At 55.0% G+C, this 20,126-nt stretch overlaps 2 protein-coding genes across 5 annotated transcripts in view; one reads left to right on the top strand and one right to left on the bottom strand.

Moving 5' to 3' along the window:
* Positions 1-1,391: 1,391 nt before the first annotated feature.
* On the top strand, positions 1,392-13,031 carry SH2D7 (SH2 domain containing 7). 4 transcript variants are annotated; one of them, XM_084968371.1, is made up of 7 exons: positions 1,505-1,594; positions 2,996-3,085; positions 6,137-6,298; positions 6,386-6,551; positions 6,827-7,036; positions 8,607-9,272; positions 10,916-13,031. In XM_084968371.1, the coding sequence occupies exons 3-7, from the start codon at positions 6,267-6,269 to the stop codon at positions 10,964-10,966; spliced, it is 1,125 nt and encodes a 374-aa protein (XP_084824497.1). In that variant the 5' UTR covers positions 1,505-1,594; positions 2,996-3,085; positions 6,137-6,266; the 3' UTR covers positions 10,967-13,031. The 4 variants fall into 4 exon arrangements, 3 of the variants coding, with proteins under 3 accessions (XP_001925150.3, XP_084824497.1, XP_084824498.1); XR_014810289.1 differs by lacking the exons at positions 6,137-6,298; positions 6,386-6,551 and having other exon boundaries at positions 1,392-1,594; positions 10,916-11,414; positions 11,504-13,031; XM_001925115.5 differs by lacking the exon at positions 6,137-6,298 and having other exon boundaries at positions 1,392-1,594.
* Positions 12,795-20,126, bottom strand: part of CIB2 (calcium and integrin binding family member 2) — a 24,693-nt gene continuing 17,361 nt past the window's right edge. Inside the window, exons 3-6 of the mRNA XM_084968373.1 lie at positions 18,229-18,340; positions 16,664-16,811; positions 13,920-14,115; positions 12,795-13,467 (exon numbers count right to left, since the gene is read on the bottom strand). Coding sequence (XP_084824499.1) covers positions 13,446-13,467; positions 13,920-14,115; positions 16,664-16,811; positions 18,229-18,340 — 478 coding nt within the window. The 3' untranslated portion in view covers positions 12,795-13,445. The remainder of the gene's footprint in view (positions 13,468-13,919; positions 14,116-16,663; positions 16,812-18,228; positions 18,341-20,126) is intronic.

The raw sequence follows: 20,126 nt of genomic DNA, 5'->3' as shown, positions 1-20,126 counted from the left end.
AACTTATACATCTTCCCTTATTCTTAACCATTATGCTAAGCCCTAAAGTCTAGAAAGTAGCTGTTTCTTACCATTCCCATTCTACAGATGAAGAAACTGGAGTTTCTGCTGTGTCTCAGTGGAAATGAATCTGACTAGTATCCATGAGGTTGCGGATTCAATCCCTGGCCTCGCTCAGCGGGTTAAGGATCCAGCATTGCCGTGAGCTGTGATATAGGTCACAGGCGCAGCTCGGATCCCACATTGCTGTGGCTGTGGTGTAGGCCAGTGGCTATAGCTTTGATTCAACCCTTAACCTGGGAACCTCTGTATGCCAAGGGTGTGGCCCTAAAAAGACAAAAAAAAAAAAAAAAAAAAAAAGGAAAGAAAGGAAGGAAGAAATGGAGCTGTCTGCAACCACTAAGTAACTTCTCTGAGGCCCGTGCCAGTTTGATGGAAGCGAGATTCTAACCCAGATCCTTGAGGCTGACTGTAGGCAATATCCCACTGTCAACTGAGCCTGGATTCCTGCTGTGAAACTTGGAAGCACATTCGAGATTCAGGGATGTTTGCATGAACAAACACCCTGGGCCCTAACTGGTCCAATGCTTCCTTATGGCAGCCCTTCTAGGAGACCCACCAATTCCAAAGGGCCCCCTCTGCTCCAGCCACACAAGATTCGGGTTGTTCTTTGGGATCTTCAGTGGCTTCTACCTCACAGTCTTCACCCACTTGCTCTTCCTAGCACCATCTCTATGTTCTCCTGTGCTGTTCCAGGGGCACCTCCTGAGCAAGGCTCCCCCAACCCTGACCCCATATCTAAATAACACATCCCATGTATTCTTCTTCCTCCCCCTTTTTCTCGGAGAGCTTATCATGCCATATTCTCTATAGGTATAAGTTTCCTTCTATGGAATGTATGTGCCATGAGGCAAAGGCCATTTTGGTATGTTGACAGTAGACACTCAATAAGTCTCGCACGGAACGAAGAATTAGTCAGCACAGAACTTCACCAAGATACAAGAGGCTTCCATGAAGGAAGGATAAACCAAATTTAAATTCACCACCTTGCTAACAGTGGCCGTGTCTGGACTTTAGCCAGAGTCTGGTCTTTAGCGGAGACAAAGACCGGAGGTTGGGAGAAGAGGCCAAAGCCAGTGGAGCAGCTCATCTCCTAGCCAGGAAGTCATAGATCCTTCCCCTGCCCTGCTCAGGCTGCTAATGTGACCCTCCCCCCGCCCAATATCCCCAGCCAGCCAAGGTCCCCGCCTCAGAGCATCAGAGATGAGAACCAGCCACCAGCTCAGAGGTGACAATAGGGCTCCTGTGTGCTGCGGCGGTTGGAGAAGGCGTGGACTCAGGCAAATGAAGCGGAGCACTCACAGATATAGAGGCGTGCGGGTGGTCTGGGTGCTGCTTCCACTTCAGTGCTCGTCGGAATGGAGGGCAGCCTAAGGCAGCTCAGCCTGGGCAAGGGGCCCGAGGGGGCCGGGGACAGCCAGGCCCTGGCTGAGCTGCAGGAGCTGGCCCTGCGGTGGTTCATGGAGACGCAGGCCCCCCTCATTCTGCAGAACGGAGCCCTGCCCCCCTGGTTTCATGGATTCGTCACCCGCAAGTAAGGCTGCCCCTGTCCATATGCCCAGCATGGCCCCTAGCCCCTCGGGGCCAAGAAAATGGTCCAGGAAAAGACTGGTTCCTTCTCCCTGGGCTAGGTAGGGACCCTGGAAGGGTGGGCAGGGGAACAGACTAGGGATGCTTTGCTTCCATGGATAGGGTGGGTGAAGGCATTGGCCCTACTCTGAGTACAGGGCTGGCGTGGCTGGGGCTGCCAGGCTGCCAGAAAAACGAAGGGCAGGCTGGAGCAGGATGGGCTCAAATCAGCTCTGAATACCTTGATGAATTAATTACTAGGGGGACTGATTCATTTATCATCCAAACCAGACCACTATTATTAAGTAGAAGAACAAACAAAACCCGAAGCAGGAAAGAAATCATAAAAATTAGAGTAGTAAGTAGGCTGGGAGAACTGTTCTAAGTGGGGACTGTCCTGGGCAAACCTGAATGTAGAGTTACTCTAGGAATTAAAGCCAAGATGCGGGGGTTGGCTTTCTGATTGAGCCGGATCTCCCAGCTGCCAAAGCACGAGATGAAGGAATGACAAATCCAGCCAGTGAGTAGGTCCTCCTGGCCCAGAATCTGGCATTGAACCAGGGCCAGCTTCACGGGCATCGACTGTGAAGGGCCCTATTCTAGGCTGACTGTTCTGTTGTCACCACCTTGAACCACATTCTTACTTTTTGAGTACGGGGCTCCAGATTTTCATTTCTTACTGAGCCTCGCGGAATTTATATTTGATCCCGCATAGAGCAGGCACTCCGTAAGTATTTGGTGAGTAAGTGGGTGAGGAAATATCTGGTCTATGTCCTGCCAAACGAGAAGACAGCTGGAATTTTCCACCATGCTTCCAAAATACTTGGCATCATTTAGAACTATCCATAGCTGCCTGCAGCTGAAGGGGACATGCAAGGCAGGGGGGATGAGAACTTACGAGTTGCTACTATAGTCAGACTCCAGGCATAATGGCACCTTCTCCCTGCAGAAATTCTTGTGTAGTGCACATCCTGCACCACTGTACACAGAGGTCCTGAGCAAAGACACCATGAATCTAACATTTTCCAGCTATATGGCTGCATTCTTGCTATAGAGCCACTCAGGTGGAGAGAGGCAGTGGCTTTTGTGCCTCCTGGTGAGGCTATAGTGGAGGGTGGTATATGTGACCTCAGGACTCCAACCCAGTCCCAAGTTGAGCCGTGGGTTTGCTTGTCTGAGCCCAGAGAGACCACAGACCTAGCCGAAGGTCTAAGGGAGCTCTCTATAAAGGACTGCATATCTGTGCACCAGGTCTGACACCCAAAGCCACGGTAAACAGGGACTCTGAGGCAGGTCTAAGTTAAGCTGCTCCTGCTGCTTGGGTGGGGGGGACCCCGCCCCAGCTAACAGCATGTCCTCTGCCCAGGCAGACAGAACAGCTGCTCAGGGACAAAGCTCTTGGCTCCTTCCTCATCCGCCTCAGTGACCGGGCCACCGGCTACATCTTGTCCTACAGGTAAGAGAGAAAGTCCTCTGCAAAGGGCAGACAGCTTCTCCACCAGCCCACACCGCTGAGCCTTCCCTGGGTCCCGACGCCCTCACCACCTCCCTCATCCATCCATGTCCCACCGTGGGCAGCTTCTGAGCGGCACCAGCCGTATACTAGGATGAAGCCCTCGCCTTCAAGGGGGTGAAACCACCACAGAGGTGAACTTCGAGCCCAGGACAGAAGGAAGAACAGCAACTTATTAGGCAGAAAAGGAGGTGTGATTGGGATTTAGGCAGACATTTCCACTAGATGGAACTGCATGTGCAGAAGAACAGAGGCAGAGCAGACTAGGGCATGGAGGAGCCACAAGTTGGTTGGTGCAGCAGGATGCCTGCTTTGAAGGGAGCAGTGCCTGGAGAGGAAGGTCGGGAGGCAGCTCAGGACAGCCTGGGATGCCTGGCTATATCGGTAGACTGTGAAGGGTCATCTGGTTAAACTTAGGTTTTGCAAGAATCCTTCAGGCAGCTGATGCAGGGAGGACTCAAGACAGAGGCTGGAGGAGTGGGGCAAGTTGGGACCCCTGAGAGGTGAGGCCTGGCCTAGAGGATGAAGTCTGCACTAGGGTAGGGCAGTGGGCATAGAGAGAGGAGACAAGATAGCCAGGATGAAGTCAGACGTGGTGACGTCAGAGCCTGGGCCGTGAGTACTTTGGGTGGGGGAGGCAGAAAAAGGAAGTTCCTCCCCTACCTCTAGTTAGGAAGGGAGGCTGGGGCTCCAGGGCAAATCTCAGAAGCTTCAGGTGCAGATTCAAAATTATCACTTGCCCAGACCGCCCCAGTTCACATCCTGACCTTGAGCAACGAAGGCACTTTGCCTCTCTGGGGCTTCGTTTCCTCATCTGAAATGGGAAAGTTGTAGTTATCTACTTTGTAGGACGGTTGAATGTGTTCAATGAGTTTATCCCTTTAAAAGTGCTTGGGGAGTTCCTGCTATGGCACAACAGGATCAGTCTCTGCAGCTCCAGGAAGCAGGTTCGACTCCTGGTCTGACACAGTGGGGTAAAGGCTCCAGCATTGTCTCAGCTGTGGTGTAGGTTGCAACTGTGGTTTGGATCTGATCCCTGGCCCAGGAATTCCACATGCCATGGGGTGGCCAAAAAAGAAAAAGAAAAAGTGCTTGGTACATGGTCTGGAATATAGTAAGGACTAAATAAATATTAGTAATTATTAAAATACCGATTATTGTTCTATGTGCCTGATACTGTCCTAGGCATTTGGAAACTCAGCAGGTTTCAAATGTCTTTTCAGCATCAGGGCTTTTTGTTCATATCAGTTTATTAAAGAGATCAAAATGGGGATGCTCAGAGATATGCAAATAGATTCACAGAATCCAGAAGCAGTCCCCCACATTTGGTTATTTGATTTGCAACAGAGGTGCCACTGCAATTCAGCAGGGGAAAGCTGGCCTTCTCCATAAGTGGTGTGGGAACAACTGGCTATCCAAATGGAAAAAAATGACCCCCGCCTCACTCATACACAAAAATTAATTCTGGATGAATCTTAGATGCAACCGAGAAAACCAAAACAATACATTTGTGAAAGAAAACATAGGAAACATTTTTCATGACTTTGAGATAGGCAAAATTTTCCTAAACAAGACACAAAAGCACCGATTGTCCAAGAGAAGACTGATACATTGCATTTCTTTAAAATTAAGAATTTTTGTTAATCAAAAGAGACCATTAAGTGAACAAAAGGACAGGCCACAGTGCTGGAGAAGTTTGTCTTGTAATATATATATCTAATAAAGGACTGATATCTGGACTATATGAAGAACTCCTACATATCAGTAAAACTAAGATGATATACACACACAGGCAAAATAAAGTCACTTCACAAAAGAGGGCTCAAAACAGGTTTAGCAATCAGGAAAATAGAAACTAGAATCACAATGAGTGGCTACATGGGAAGACGAAGGCCACCAAATAGTTGCTGAGGACATGGAGCACCTGGAACTCTCACACTCGGCAACAATTTTAGCAAACAATTTGGTATAATCTACGAAAGCTAAACATAGGTGTACCCTCAATCCACCCATTCTCCTCCCGGGGATGTTCTCAACAGCCGTGAGTACAGATATTCAGCAAAAGCCACGTATAAGAATGCTCACAGCAGCTTTATTTATAACAGATCTGGTAATAGTCTAATGTCCATAGCAGAATGGATAAATGTGGATTTTTAAAACTGAACGGAGTACTACTTAACAATAGGAGGAAAAAAAAAAAAGCAAATTCTACATGGACATGAATCAATCTCAAATGTAAAGATATGAGTGAAAGAAGCCAGACACACAAAGGAAATTCTGTGTGAGTCCATTTACGTGAAACTCCGTAGCAAGCCAAACTGATCTCTGTGGATGGGGGTCAGAGTGGTGGCTATGTTTGGGGGGCATAGACTGAAAGGGGCTACGGGGGAGTCTCCTGGGGAGCCGTCATGCTTTCTGTTTTGCTCTAGGTGGTGATTACATGGGTGTGCAGGTGTGGAAATTCATTGGGCTGCACATTTAGGACGTGTGCACTGTCACTGTGTTTCTGTTACTCGCCCATGAAAAGGAAACAAAGAGGCGCTCCCATTGTGGCTCAGCGGTAACAAACCTGACTAGTATTCATGAGGACGAGGATTCAATCCCTAGGCTCACTCCTTGGGTTAAAGGATCCGGTGTTGCCATGAGCTGTGGTGTAAGCAAAGACGTGGCGTAGGCCAGCAGCTGTAGCTCCCATTAGAGACCTATCCTGGGATCCTCCATATACTGTAGGTGCGGCCCTAAAAAGAAAACAAAAGGAAAATGAAGAGGTGGGACTTTACAGGGTGGAATGGAGGTAGGAGCTGAAATTCAGTCTTTTCAACCTGGCCAGGATTCAGGTGAGGCGAGTGAGGCTAAGCTGTACGGGTGTGAGGTCAGACCTCATCTTTAAGACTTGGATAGTTTGCTCACCATGGATATTTGGGTAATAATTTTGATTTTCTAAAATACTGCATTATTATTATCTTGATTGCTGAGTTTTGTGGTATTTTGCAGCCAAGCTCGGAGCTGGGTGGCTTATTCCCCCTACCCGCCCCAGGCCCTCGCCCTGCCCTCCGTGACTGATGCTGGGGGTGGAAATACCCTCTCTCTAGCTTCCCATCACCTGCCAGGCTGAGCTGGTTGGATGCCAAGCCCCGCTTTACAGAGGAACACCAGGTCAAGGCTAAGTGGGCAGTGTGGCCCCAGGTCGGCTCCAACCCTGGGCCAAGGTGGGGCTGCTGACACCAAGTGCTTCTGTTGCAGGGGCAGTGACCGCTGCCGGCATTTCGTCATCAACCAGCTCCGAAACCGGCGCTATCTCATCTCTGGGGACACCCAAAGCCACGGCACCCTGGCCGAACTCGTGCGCCATTATCAGGAGGCACAGTTTGAGCCCTTCGGGGAGACCCTGGCTGCTGCCTGTCCCCGGGTAGGCACCCCTCTTGCCCGGGGGAGGGTGGCAGGCAGGGTGCCCAGGCTTGGGGTATCTGCCACCCTTCCTTGCTGTCCCTATTTCCTGCTGCCCGGGGGCACTCAGTGCAGGGTCATGGTCCCCATCTGCCAAGGCAAGACAGAGACAACATTCTATCTGAGGTCAGGACCTCGTAGGAATGTTTGAGTCTCTAGCCAGCAGGCTCTGGCAGGCGGCTGGAGGCCACCCAGGGGTATATGACCGCACACCTGCTGTGTCCCCACCACCCCCAGCCAGAGGACAATGATCTGTACGATGCCATCACCCTGGGCCTCCATCAGACTACTCAGAGCCTGGAAAACCCACCTGCTGCACTGCCTTCCATGGAGGTTCCAGACAAGGCCACCAGCCCCCGCCTGTCTCCAAAGCCCCAGGTCTCCTTCCTCCACAAAAAGAGCCTGGATGCAAGTTCCTGGAACCTCTCTGAGGAAGAAAGCATGGAGGTGAGGAGGACTCTGGGCTACCTAGGGTCAGGGGTGCTAGACCAGGATTGTGGGTGCCACAGCTGCCATCAGGCCCTGAGAGGCCACACTGGCCAGTCCCTCAGGCTGTGGAGGGTGAGTGCCAGGCCCAGAGAAGAGCGAGCCCAGCCTAAAATCATCCAGTGGTTCACCCATGCCGTGGCCTCTGGCCAGCTGGATTCAGTTCAGACTATGGCTTGGCCTTTCTAGCTGAGTGACTTTGGATAAGCCGCATAACCCCTCTGGACCTCAGCTGACCAAGCCCGAGGTTCCTGTGAGGATTGAATCAGGAAATGGATATGACATGTCTGAAAAACCCCTTTGTAAACTGTAGAGTGGGGTCCCTGTGAGTCAAGATCTTATTCTCCTCCATGGCAAGTCACAGAAGTCTTAATATATATCAGATCACAGAATGTCGAGAGCCTCTCCTCATGCTTAGAAGAAAATCTGAAATCTTCACTAGGATCCACAAGAGCCTCACCAGGTGTCCTGCCGCCTTGCCCCCTTCTTCACTTTTCTCAGGCCTCACTGGCTGTGGCGTCATCCTTGCTCCCACCTCAGGGCCTTTGTACCTGCTGTACCCACTCTGCCAGGAATGCTCTTCCCACCAGATATCTGCATGGCTTACACTCTCACTGCTTTCCACTCTCGGCTCAAGGGTCATCTTGTCAGAAAGGCTCTAGGAGGCCTCTCGTGGCACAGCAGGTTAAGGATAAGGATGCAGTGTTGTCACTGCAGTGGCTCAGGGTTTGATCCCTGGACCAGGAACCTCCCCATGCTGTAGGTGTGGCAAAAAAAAAAAAAAAAAAAAAGAAAAAAGAAAGACCTACCACCTAAACTACAGAAAATATCCCCTCTCCCACCTCTCGTCTCCTTGTCCTATTACCCTGCTTTGTTCTTTTTCATAGTTCAGATCATGAGCAGACAGTATATTATCTTGTAATGTATCATTACATCCATCACACTGTTACATCAACAACATTAAACTATATAACTGAGCAGCATGTTGCTCATCTCCAGGTTATAACATAAACTCCCAAGAGTTAGTCTCAGTCATCATTGAGCCTCTGGCACCTGAGATGGTGTCTACATGGTGCCTACTAAACATTTGTCGAATAAATACAAAATTGATGGACTGGGGAGGGATCCGTGAGTGGGTGGGTTCAGAGGGCTTTGAGGGACCTGTGGACCAGTACCAGGAGGTGCAGTTTGAGCCCTTTGGGGAGACCTTGGCTGCTGCTTGCCCCCAGGGAGGCACCCCTCTTCCCTGGGAGAGGGTGACAGGGCAGGGTGGGGAAAGGAGCAGGGCAGGATGCTTGTGGGTGGGAGGTAGAGCTCATGGCCCCTGGCCTTGAATGCCAACATAAAGGCCATGTGGAGGGTCCAAGAGCATGAAGCTGGCAGGGACCCCAAATGTCAACCAAGCCCTGCATGGAATAGGTAAACTGAGCCCAAGACCCAGGGCCTCAGCTGCTTTGAGAGAGCTGCAGTTTACCTGAGGGCAGCTTGGTGACAGGGTAACCTTTAAGCGGCTCTGTCCCTTTCTCCCCAGGCCCCCGTCAGGGTGCCTCCCCTCCCGGAGAGGAGTGCCTCCCTTCTGGATGAGTCTTTTGGAGGCCCCGATGACATCGTCTATGCAGACCTGAGGAAGAGGAACCAGGCACTGCTAGGCTTGGGCGCAGATGTGTCTAGTAGCCAGGCCTGCTCCCTAGGCAAGGAGGCCCTGCGGGGACTCTCAGACGGAAGCCAGAACAAACCTGACAGCCCGGGACCTGCCCTCTCTGGAGTGAGCCCAGACCAGGGCCCTAGAGTGTCTCCCACATCTTGGGGCCTCCTCCTGCCCCCCAGTTCTGAGGCCCTAGGATCCTCAGCTTCTACCTGGAGCCAGGGGTCTCCAAAACTGAGTCGTGGGGCTCAGCCCTGCTCCCAGGGTGCTTCTGCAGACAGCTATGAGCTCATCCGGATAGCAGGCCTCCCAGAGGAGGCCAGGGATGTGCTGGACCAAGAAGGCGGCAGTACCTATGAGCAGATCGCAGCCTGCTGGGATGGCCTGCCCAGGCCCCTCTATCCTGGGGCCAGCCCCACATACAGCAAGATTTCAGGGCCCATGGACTGTGGCTACGAGAGGATCTCAGGGGCCCCGGAGCTGCCGGAGCCCAGAAACACCTATAAACAAATCCCAGCAGTCAAGAGCAAGGAGGCCAACCGGACACATAAGGTGGGCTTTGTGGATGGGGTGGGGTGGCTGCCAGCCCTTAGAGAGCACTTGGCTGGAGGAGGGAGCCTTGGCCCTCAGGCAGGGGCAGTTCCGGTCACTGCCACTGCCCAGGACTTTCCAGCCCTAACTTCTGCTTGGAGATGGTGGGAGAGGCAGCTATTAGGTTTGGATCTTAGATGGGGGCTTCCAGGCCCTTCTGAGGTCCTTCTCTGTGGCAGAGCGGGACCCCTATCCCTCCCTCTTGTAGGGGTCTTGAGCCTCAGAGAGGTGGACAAGGGTCCTGGCTTCAGGTCTGACTTGCCTTGGCTTTTGTCTTGGCACAGCTACTCCCTGGCCACGTGGCTTTGGACAAGATAGTTTCCCCAGCAACCAAGTATGTCCCCAATACTGCGAGTATTCCTCATGTACCTGAAGTTCAAATTTTACCAGGCATCCTGTATTCTTATTTAGCACTTATCCAGGATCTCCATTTCCTCGTCTGTAAAATGGGCTGGTCCTACAGCTGCGTCCAGGGATGGCTGCCCAGGTGATAGTGCGAGGCATCCTTACGAACTCAGGACACAGCCCACAGACAGCAGTGTGTTAAGAGCTGCTACTGCTGAGGGTTTCTGATAAGAAAGGAAAAAAGGGGAAGCAGGGATGAGGAGGGCGGAGGGAGGTGCGCAGGGGAACCCTCCTGAGCTCTGGGCCCCAACGAGCCTGCCTACACCTGAAGCCAGCGAGCTGGGAGAGAGCATGTCCTGAGGGGACAGGCTCAGATTCCTGGCGTGTTAGGACCTCCTCTCCAGGCCCGAACATCGAGACCCCCAAACCCAAAGCTCCCAGCTGGAAGGCTGTCACCAGAAGCTCTGCCAGCTCCTCCCACAGGGCAGGGCTGTGGCCCCAAGCCGCAGGCCAGGGAGCTCCCCCAGTAGTGCAAGGTGGCCTCTGAGGTCCTGACTCCTGGGACCACAGATCCTGCCTGCGGACAGCCTTTCTGAGAACCATAGAAGCCACATCCCAAGTCTGCTCTTCCCCTGGCTATGAAGTCCTTCCGGTCCTTGGCAGCACCTTGTACAACCCCAGCCCCACCCCAGGGCATAGCTAGCCAGAGAGCCCTGGGGTTGTGGGCCCCAGGGGAGCCAGTGAGGGAGGGGGAGGCTCGGCCCTTCTTCTCCACTTTGCCTTAAATTCCTCAGCCGGAGGGCGAATCCTTCAGCCAAAACCAGGAGGCTGCAGTGGAAGTCCTGGCACTGAGGGCCCTGGAGCAACTATCAGTATTCCAACTGGGGGAGTTCCCATTGTGGCTCAGTAGGTTAAGAACCCGACTGGTATCCGTGAGGATGTGGGTTCAATCTCTGGCCTCGCTCAGCATTGCTATGAGCTCCAGTGTAGATCACAGACATGGCTGAGATCCCATATTGCTGTAGCTGTGGCTGTGGCTGGCAGCTGTACCTCCGATTCAACCCCTAGCCTGGGAACCTCCATAGGTTGCAGGCGCGGCCCTGAAAAAAAAGAAAAAAAAAAGACAAAAAAAAAAATTCCAACTTGGCCTCTCTCTGGCCTTAGGCCCCAGCCCCCAGCACTGCCGAGGGACCCTCTGAGCCTGGCTCTCCCCTCCCTGTCCAGGGACCCAAGCTCCAGCATCTTCTCTCTCCTTGCAGCCTGACAAGCTCCGGAGGCTCTTCTTCACAGACAAGAAACACAAATCCTGAGGAGGCCTGGCTACCAGCAGCCCACCAGGGGGTTTCCCAGTACCCGGGCTATGCTGGAGGTTACTGGGAAGCCCTCAGCTCCCCTGAAGGCACCCCGTGGACCCTCAGACCCAACCAGCCTGCTCAGGAACCAGCTGAGAGACACAACCCAGGTGCCCACTGGAGACAGGGTGGGACCTCCCGGTGCCTGCAGCTCAGGGCTGTGTCCTGCTTCCCCACTGCCTCCCACCCAGCCAGAGGAAATCAAGGCCCAAGAGGAGTGGGGGCCAGCCAAGGGCAGGGGTCAGCACCCCACTTCCAAGATGAGCTTCCTGGGGCCCGGGCTTTTGGACTGAGCCAGCCTCCCACCACTGAACACTTACCCAGCTTGGGGCGGGCCCTGTGCCACGCGTAGCATTTTCCTAACGGGCTGTGTGACTTCACACAGTTGCTCTTAAGACCAAAACCAGTCCCCCTCCTCCTGGCGCAGCAGAAAGGAGGGGAGGGCCCAGGGCCACATCCCTGCTCCTGCCCCAGGGGTGTGGGACAAGAAACCAGGGAAGCAGCAGCAAAGCCCCAGCCTCAGAGGCAATGGTTCTGACCCTGGAGCAGTTGGGCTCCCAGGGATCACCCCCTGGGCCCCTGTCTTCCATCGTAGCCTCATTGTGCAAGCTTGGCAGACCCGATTCCAACCCCCCTTTGGTGCACACAGGGGGAACTGAGGTCCAGAGAGGTGCAGCAACCTGCTTAAGGTTGCCCAGTCGGTCAGAACCTGGGTAGACACCCCTTCCAAGGCGGGCCCAAGTCTGGTTGCCTGTGTGGAGTCAGCCTGGATGCACTGCTGGGCAATTTCTGGAGCCAACCAATGGGTGTTTGCTGGCCATCCCTATATGAGCAGGTCACCCTTATTGGCCCTCTGTCTCCAGCCAGTCTTGGTCTTCAGGGGTGGCTCTCAGACACCTCCCATGGGACCCAGGCCCCACCTGGTGGCCCTGCCCTCCAAGGAGCCCTTAGGCCTTGCCAAGGCACCAGTCTGCAAGCAGGGCCCTCAGGCTTCTCACTGCAGCCATTCCCTCAGGGCAGCCTGGCTCTTCCTGGGTCCCCTTCCCTCAGCATCCTTCCTGTTCTGTCCCACTTTCCTTCTTACCCACATGTCCCCATCTCTGACGGTGAGCAATTGGCCTGCTGCCCCCCACCCCCGCCCTGCCCCCACTTCCCCCAGGCAACTCACCATGCACAGATAGAACATGCAGCCTCCCTCCCCACCCCTTCTGGGCAGGTGGCTCTGTTCCCATTTGTGGGGAAATCCTACCCGAGACGGCCTCTGGGCTACATAGCCTCTCCCTCTGAGAAATGGGGTGATTAGCATCCCCATCTCACGGGGGGGCGGTGTAGGGATCGGGAGTGGAGCAGAAGTCTGCTTGAGGTTGTACAGTCACTCACCCTCCTAAGGCAAGCCCAAGCCTGGCTGGTGCCTGGGGTCAGCCTGGGCATGGCTGGGCAGTTTCTGGAGCCAGCCAGTGGGCGCTTGCTGGCCACCCCTGTGGGACCAGGTCACCCTGGGTCCAGCCCTTTGCCTAGCACATGGTTCATGCTCCATAAACACCCACTGGAACGACCATCACTAGGAGGCAAACGGAAGCAATTTTCGCACCCGCTTTTTGTGGGGCTCACTTGAAGATTTCGGGCACAGCTGTGTCTTCCTCTCAGACACAAGCCCTGAAATAAAAGTTGGTGCCTAAAGTGGGAAGGCAAAGCTTAATCCAGAGAGGGGACACGTTCACGGTGGGATTTCCAACAAAGGGACCGATGAACACTTCCTAGCCTTGGCCAACACAGAGAACAAGGGGATGTGAAAGTGTTTTACTACCAGGAATTCACAAATCGGTGGACAGCACACACCAGTGAGGATCCCACGCCATTGGGGAGGCGGATGGGGTGGCACTTGGGACCCGGACAGGGACAGGGACAGGGACAGAGCCCTTGGACTGACCATTCACATTGGGAAGGGGCGGGGGAAGGGGCAGGCGGGGCTGGGGCGCAGCCCGGCTGTGGGCTTTGGAGAAAGATTGCATAGCTCTTTCAAGTCTTGTCCTCTCCATTTTTTCCCCTTCACTTTTCCCTGGGCAGCCAGGGTGCCTGCCCAGCGCTCGGACGCGTCAATAGCCCTGGCCTGGTACGTGTTCTGCCTTCTCCTCTCAGTGGGGCTGTTTCTGATCGGGAGGGGACCAGGGTGTGAGGAAGGTCGGGGGACCGTGGCAGGGCCTGTGGACGGGCCTTGGGTCCTGTGGCTGGACCGCGGGGGCACTGGGAAGGGCCCTGCTTCACACAGCACCCCCTGCCCTGGTTGAGGATTTTTTGCTGAAAGGGCCGAGGAAATGTTGGTGGGTGTCAACCCCAGAGACCACCGCTCCTCTCCTGGGGAGCTTGAAGGTCATACTGGTGGAGGCGGCACAGCAGGACGGTCAGCTTCTGGGCCCCTGCAACCTCAGCAATGTCCTCAGATCCGGATGTGGAAAGTGCTGGAAAGAAAGAAAGAGCGAGCAAGGGGTGAGAGGCCCTGGACTGGGTGGGTGAGGCTCCTTGCAGGAAGGGCACCCAGGCCCCACGCCCCACCCTGGACAGTTCCTCAAGGAGGACGCAGTGGATGTGCACTGGCCACACAAGGGGAGGGAGGCCTGGAGGTCCACGGGAGCCGGGAGCCCAACCCCGACGGAACCAAGGGCCCCGATCTTTGGTCTTCACCTGAGAGCCTGGCCCTGCTGGGGAAAGAGGACGTGCCAGTCACACGCCAGGGGAGCTGTGCCTGGAACGGGACCTCCTGCCTCGGAGCCCATACAAACCCGCCCAGGGCCTGCTGGGCATCACTGCTCTTGGGAGCAGTGACAGGGCCTCTGCCCCGCGGTTCCCCTGGCGGTGCCCCCCCGCCCCCACTCAGGCCTGCCCTGCCCACGCCAGCCCCTTGGGGCGGCACCTGAGGAAGTCAGGGGCCTTGGCGATCATGTCCTCGAAGTCAGCGAAGCCCAGCTTGCCGTCGCCGTCTAGATCGGCCTCCTCAATGACCTTGTCGCACACGAGCACCACCTCGTCCTCGTCCAGCTCCGACTTGGTGAGCCGGGCCAGCGTCAGCTCCAGGTCCTCCTTGCAGATGAAGTTGTCAGTGTTGAAGTCTGTGGGGTGGGGCAGACACTCAGGCCACTCTCGTCCGGGGCTGGTCACATCAGACTCTTCTGCTACCCCCTCTGTGCACACTCTGAAGACACTGGATCCCCGTCCCCAGCCCACAGGGACCAAGAGGGCTCACCCACGAAGCACCTCTTAACACGACATTTAACAAAATTCAAATTCACAGCCTGCACAAAGCCCCACCATGACACAAGCATGGCCTTGGCCAGAGACACTACGAATGTCTAAATCTGAGGCTTCCTGGGAACGTCCTGGCCTTGCCCCACAATGGACCCTGTGTTCCCTCTGCAGCTAAGGAAACCAAGGCCCAGAAAGGCTGAGTGACCGAATCAAGGTCAGATGGTTGCCTGGAGGGGAAGCTGGGGTTCTGACCGGGGCCTGTTTGACGCCAAAACCCATGTTTCCTACTCTGCACCATGCTGCCTCTGGTCCCTGAGCCAGGATACTTACATGTCCCTTAGAGAAGCCCTGTGGCTGGCTTTTGTGCATGCAAAACAGAGTACCTGGTTCGATCCTACTTGGCAAAAGGCACTACCACTGCCCACAGCAAGATGTTCAGAGGGCCGAGCCACGCAGAGACTCATCACAGGGATGCCAACACTCTTCTGAGTGTTTTGCTTATTTTTAAATTTTTTTCTGTCTTTTTTTAGGGCCGCACCCACAGCATACGGATGTTCCCAGGCTAGAGCTTGAATCGGAGCTACAGCTGCTGGCCTACGCCACAGCCACAGCCACGCAGGTGACGGCACTTCGTAGACATAAGCACTCCTCCTGCCCACTGGCCAAACCCTGGCATGCATGGCAGTGATGAGGAGCGTAACTGCCACTGCGAATAGGCATATGCACCATCTCATTTAATTCTCAACACAAGCCTATTCAATGGGTACAAGGAAATGGCACAGATGGGGAAACAGAGGCTTGGAAAGGACGAGTGACCTGAAGTCACATCCCTGGTCAGTGTGGGACCCCAGAGCCCAAGCTCTTAAGTAACATCCCCCCACTGGCCTGTCAATGCCCCTGGGCAGGCACCAGGTAGGATTCAGCTCTGTCCTCCCAGTGGCACCTCTGCTCTCCAGAAAGGTGTGCTGGCTGACTAGCTGGCTGCTTCCATTCTTGTAGCATTGGCAAGATAGGGATCCCTATGCCCATGTTATATGAGGAGACTAAGCAAGTGGGTGACCTTTGTTGGAGGTCAGGCCCCAGTTCCCCTAGCACCAAACCTCAGGTCCCAGTTGCCTTTCTCCACGCCACCCTCAAGTCCGGGGCGGGGGGGCAGGGGAACTCTGGTCACTCTTCACCTGGCCCCATGCCCGCCCAGCTGTGTGCTCTGTATTCCCCTTTCTGGAAGACTGCAGCCCCTCCCAGGAGCAATGCTGTGGGGTCCAAGATGCTGTGGGGTCCAAGACTGGGGGATGATGCGTGGAATTTGAGAAACTTTTTACTTGAATCTCGCAGGCGTGTTGTGGAGGGTAAACAAGGTGGGTACAGTGCTTCAGAGGTACAAACACAATGTGAGGGCACAGATGTATGCAGATCAAAGTCCCCTGAAATACACCTGTAACTACAAGGAGTTCCCTGGTGGCTCAGCAAGTTAAGGATCTGGTGTCGCTGCTATGACTTGGGTTAGATCCCTGGCCCAGGAAATTTCACGTGCTGTGGGTGCGGCCAAAAAAAAAAATTAGATGGTGACCAACGTGACAACTACAAAATGAAAAAAAAAAAGCCCATTAGGCCCTGTTGTTTGGATCCCCTGGTTGATCAAAGATGTTGGGGACAGCAGGTTTGTCTGTGGCTCCTCTGGCCTCAGATGGGTCCCAGCCTCTCCCTGGGCCTTAGGTCCCTATCTGAGCACTGTTTGAGGGACAGCAGTCAAGCTGGCTGTCAGACTCCTGAGCTCTATAGCATGTGAAGTTTTCCCTCCTATCCCTGTAGGAGGAACCAAGGGCTTTGAGGGTGCCCAGTGCCCTCTGGTGGCCACTGGGACAGCTGGCCCTGGGCTGGGCTGGGGCAAGGCGAGTCCACCCTACCTCTGGCAGCCTAGCTCCTCCAGTTCATACCTCCAGGATGCCAAGTGATCTTTCTAGAACATAGAGCTACCTGGTCTCACCTGAAACCTGGCAGTGATCCCCCAACTCCTTGGCTGGCTCCTCACAGCCCAGCCCCAGTAACCTCTCCAGACTCACCCCATCATGTTCATCTCCCAAGCTTGGTGCTTCTGCCTTCCTGAGTTCTCCACAGGCAGCTCCACCTAGAGGTGTGCCTGTCCCCATTCTCCTCCTCTTGTCCTTGGGTGGCCCTGCTGAAATGCCAGCACGGGTGACTGTCCTCCTATTAACTTCCTCCCTCCTCTGCTCTCAGGACCCTGCAAGTGTCTCTGCTGCACTATCTGTCCCCATTGGCCACTGCGCTGGACAAGCCCTCTTCAGGGTGTCCTTGGTGTCCCCGACGTCCCCAGGGTGGGAACCAGCAGAAACTAGGTGGCCTAGGAATGCCACCCGCAGCATTGCAGCCCCTCCCCGAGGCCCTCCTTACCGTAGATCTTAAAGGCATAGTTGGCCTTGAGCTCGCGGGGAGCCGACTCACAGAGCACAGAAAACATGTCCACGAAGTCGTTGAAGGTGAGGTTCCCCTCCCCGTCCTCAGAAAAAGCCTCCACAATCCTTTCCTTGAAGGGATTCTCCTGAAAACAACCATAGCCATTACTATGGGTGTAAGTTTACTGGGAGGATCCTGGGGCCAGACGGCTATGCCCTACGTGACCTTGGATCAGCAATCTGATCCCGCTGAGCCTCAGCTTGCCCATCTGTAAAATGGGGATAATAACTGCTCCTGCCGAACGGGGCTGTGAGAGGGGTGAACGAGGTAGAGTATGTAAGCTGTCAGGTCGGAAGCCTGACACCAGTGAGAGCTCTGCCAGTGTTCTGTCCTGTTACATGGTTGAGACGAGCAGAGAGCTCAGCAGAGCTGAGGTGCGCCCCCTGGAGGCAGCCCCTCTTCTGAGGCAGCAGCAGGGATTCGTCCCATTGCCCAGGAAACACAGGGATGCTCCCGTCCTGACCTGGAAGAGAAGACAACCGCCCAGCGCCTGGGCTGCCCTCAACTCAGGCTGAGCTCACAAGAGACAGAAGCGGGGCCCCAGAGGTTAGATAACTGGGCTGGGACCAGCAGCAGGAGGCAGCCCCCAGGCCAGCAGTCCCCCTGCTCCTATACATTCTCTTGGACCAGCCCGGGAGGTGGGGGCCCTGCCAACAAGTCCCTGCTCTGATCGCTGCTCACTCGGGACCCACTCTCCTGATGCCCTCCACCCCAGCTGGGCCAGCACTGGGCTACCCCACCCTGTGCCCAGCACAGGGGGCTCAGAGACAACCCCATGGTTCCCTCCCCAGTGCCTCTCACCCTCCAGTAATTCTCTGGGCCTGGGCTCAAGCCCCTCTCTAGCTGGGCTGGTCACTTGTCCAGGGCTGAGCCTGCGGCTCCCTGTCCCTCAAGACTGAGGTCACACAGGAAAACAGGCCCCAAGTGGATGCTGTGTGAATCCCAAGTGGATACCCAGACCCCAGGGTCACACACCTGAGGCCTGGAGAGGGGCTATATGCAAAGTCCCATAGCAAGGTAGGCTGTGTCCCCAATGCCCAAACCCTTTCTTGCTTGGAGTGCGCTGTATGTGTATTATAGGTGAGGAACTCGTGACATGAAACTTTCATGTCAAACATATCTGTGGTCTGAGAACTAACAGCATCAGCTTGTTAGAAAAACTGAATCTTGGACCCTACCCCAGACCTGAACCTGATGAAATCCATGGGTGATTTCTGTCTGAGAGGGGAAGCTGTGGCTGACCCGCCTGTGAGAGGCCACAGCCATGCAAGGAGGAGGCTGAAGAATTACTGTAAAACACAGACACAAACAAGGTCTGCCAAGGACAGCAGGCTGGCCACTTAGCAAAGGGGCAAGCGGCTGAGCACAGGCCAGCAGCCCTGAAGAGTGTAAGGCACCTCTGCTGCCCGGCCCATGCGGAGGGGCAGAGTCCCCAGACCCTCGGCCCACCCTTCTCTAGCTGCTTCCCCTTCTCTGCCCCACAGCAGCGGCCTCTCACGTACCCGGAGCTCCGGCATCTGGATGATAAGGCTCATGGGCACATGGACGATGGGGCTCTTCCTGTAGTCCATCGGGACGAGGTTGGGGGCCAGCTCATAGAACCGTGCATGTAGCCTTCGAGGGAAGCAGAGAAATAGTGTGGAGGGGGTGCAAGCTGGGCTCCCCATTCGCCCTGCGGCCCAGTGCCGCCCAGCCTGCACCTCGGCTTCCCACGCTGGAGACCCCCTTTGGCCAGGGGCCTCGGGGGACCGTCTGCTCTGCCCACAGGGTGTGGGATTTGCGAGGGAGTCAAGTTCTGTGCTAATAACCAGGCAGTGTCCTGGCCATTCCCACCACCACTGCCACCCCTGCCATCCCCCTACCCCCGTGGGCCTGCAACCCGTATTCCTCCCTCTTTAGGCTTGAATTAAGTGCTTTGTATGTGCCAGGCATTTTAGCTCTTTAAATTTCTTCCCCATGATGCTGCAGACAGATGCACTGAGACCCCAGTTTAGAGCTCAGCAAACAGGCCCGAAGAGGTTGAGAGTGATTTCTCTAACACCACAGAACTAGGAAGTCTCAGGGATCGAGGCTGGAAGCCAGGATCAGAAATCCAGAGCAGAAACCCTTTTTCTTTCTTTCTTTCTTTTTTTTTTTTTTTTTTTTTTTTTGGTCTTTTTAGGGCCACACCTGCTGCATATGGAAGTTCCCAGGCTAGGGGTTCAATCAGAGCTGCAGATGCCAGCCTACACCACAGCCATAGCAAAATGGGTCCGAGCGGCATCTGAGACCTACACCACAGCTCAGGGCAACGCCATATTCATGACCTACTAAATGAGGCCAGGGATTGAACCCGCATCCTCATGGATCCCAGTCGGGTTCATTACCACTGAGCTGTGATGGGAACTCCAGAGCAGACACTCTTAACCCCTCCCCATGTGGCTCCCCACTCCTGACATTCTTGAAACTCTGGCTCAGTTTGCTGCCCCTGACCCCAAGCCAGGCCCTGAGGGCTGGGTCTCTGGAAGGGCTCCCAGAAGCCCACACATCCTGGGAAGCCCCTGCGGATGGCCCATGGGCAACCTCTTTCCATCTGGGAGCCGGCCCTCTTTGCTGGAGGATCAGGTGCACAGCTCCCTTCTGCCCTCCCGCCTTGCTCAGGAGGCCCTGGAACACAAGGCTCCCCCCCGTCCCCTGCATGCTGTGTGGACCCTCAAGGGCATGACACCGTCTCAGCAGGAAGGCCCTCCTCCATTAGTCGGTCCTCTCCGGCCCTGTGTCCCCTTGTCTGGGTCTCTGACATCCCAAAGCACAGCCCTCCCCTCCTACCTAGGCGGGTATGAATTAGGTTCAGATGAAACTGTGTGCATGAAGTGCAGCCAGATGGGGGGACAAGTGGCCAGGCAGTGACTGGGCACTGTGGTAGGCAATCTGCCCAAGGTAAGGCCTAGGGCTGCTGGGGGCTGGACTGAGAGGTGACCACATATCTCCTGGGGCCCACCTGCCCTGCAACCTCAAGGCCAGATCGATCCTGGTCTTCTTCTAAGCAGCCTGACCCTGTGACGTGCTCCCGGGCTCATCCTCAGCAGGCCCTTCGGCACAGCCACCCAATCCCCCATCAAGTTCCACCCAACTCCTGTCGCCCTGCTGCCCAGTGCTCTCCAGTGGGCCATGGAACTACTTGCTCAGCTCACACAGGTGACGTTAGCCACCGTTTAGGGAGTGCTCACTCTGTGCCAGACTTTGGGTTAATCCTCTGGGTACTAATTTTCTCAATTGAATCCCCAAACCACCCATGAGGAGGTGGGGAGAGTCCTCTCCCCACTCTGCCCATTGCTCAGGTAAGGAAACTGAGGCTCAGGGGGTTAAGTGTCTGCCCAGCTTCCAGAGCCAAAAGTGACGGGGCCATCCCCACCCAGGC

This window comes from Sus scrofa, chromosome 7 (genome assembly GCF_054392235.1).
Source record: "Sus scrofa isolate SSC_HxYL_T2T_F1_AM1 chromosome 7, Sscrofa_HxYL_maternal_Yorkshire_Landrace_v2.0, whole genome shotgun sequence".
Taxonomy (NCBI): domain Eukaryota; kingdom Metazoa; phylum Chordata; class Mammalia; order Artiodactyla; family Suidae; genus Sus; species Sus scrofa.
Note: the sequence above shows the minus strand (reverse complement) of the source record. Positions and strands in the feature narration are given on the sequence as shown.

What these genes read in the sequence shown, in the direction of transcription:
- SH2D7 (XM_001925115.5), top strand. Translation starts at nt 1,419, where the DNA reads ATGGAGGGCAGCCTAAGGCAGCTCAGCCTGGGCAAGGGGCCCGAGGGG. An exon ending in CTGAGGAAGAAAGCATGGAG is followed by an intron (nt 7,037 to 8,606) that starts GTGAGGAGGACT and finishes CTTTCTCCCCAG; the next exon opens with GCCCCCGTCAGGGTGCCTCC. An exon ending in AGGCCAACCGGACACATAAG is followed by an intron (nt 9,273 to 10,915) that starts GTGGGCTTTGTG and finishes CTCTCCTTGCAG; the next exon opens with CCTGACAAGCTCCGGAGGCT.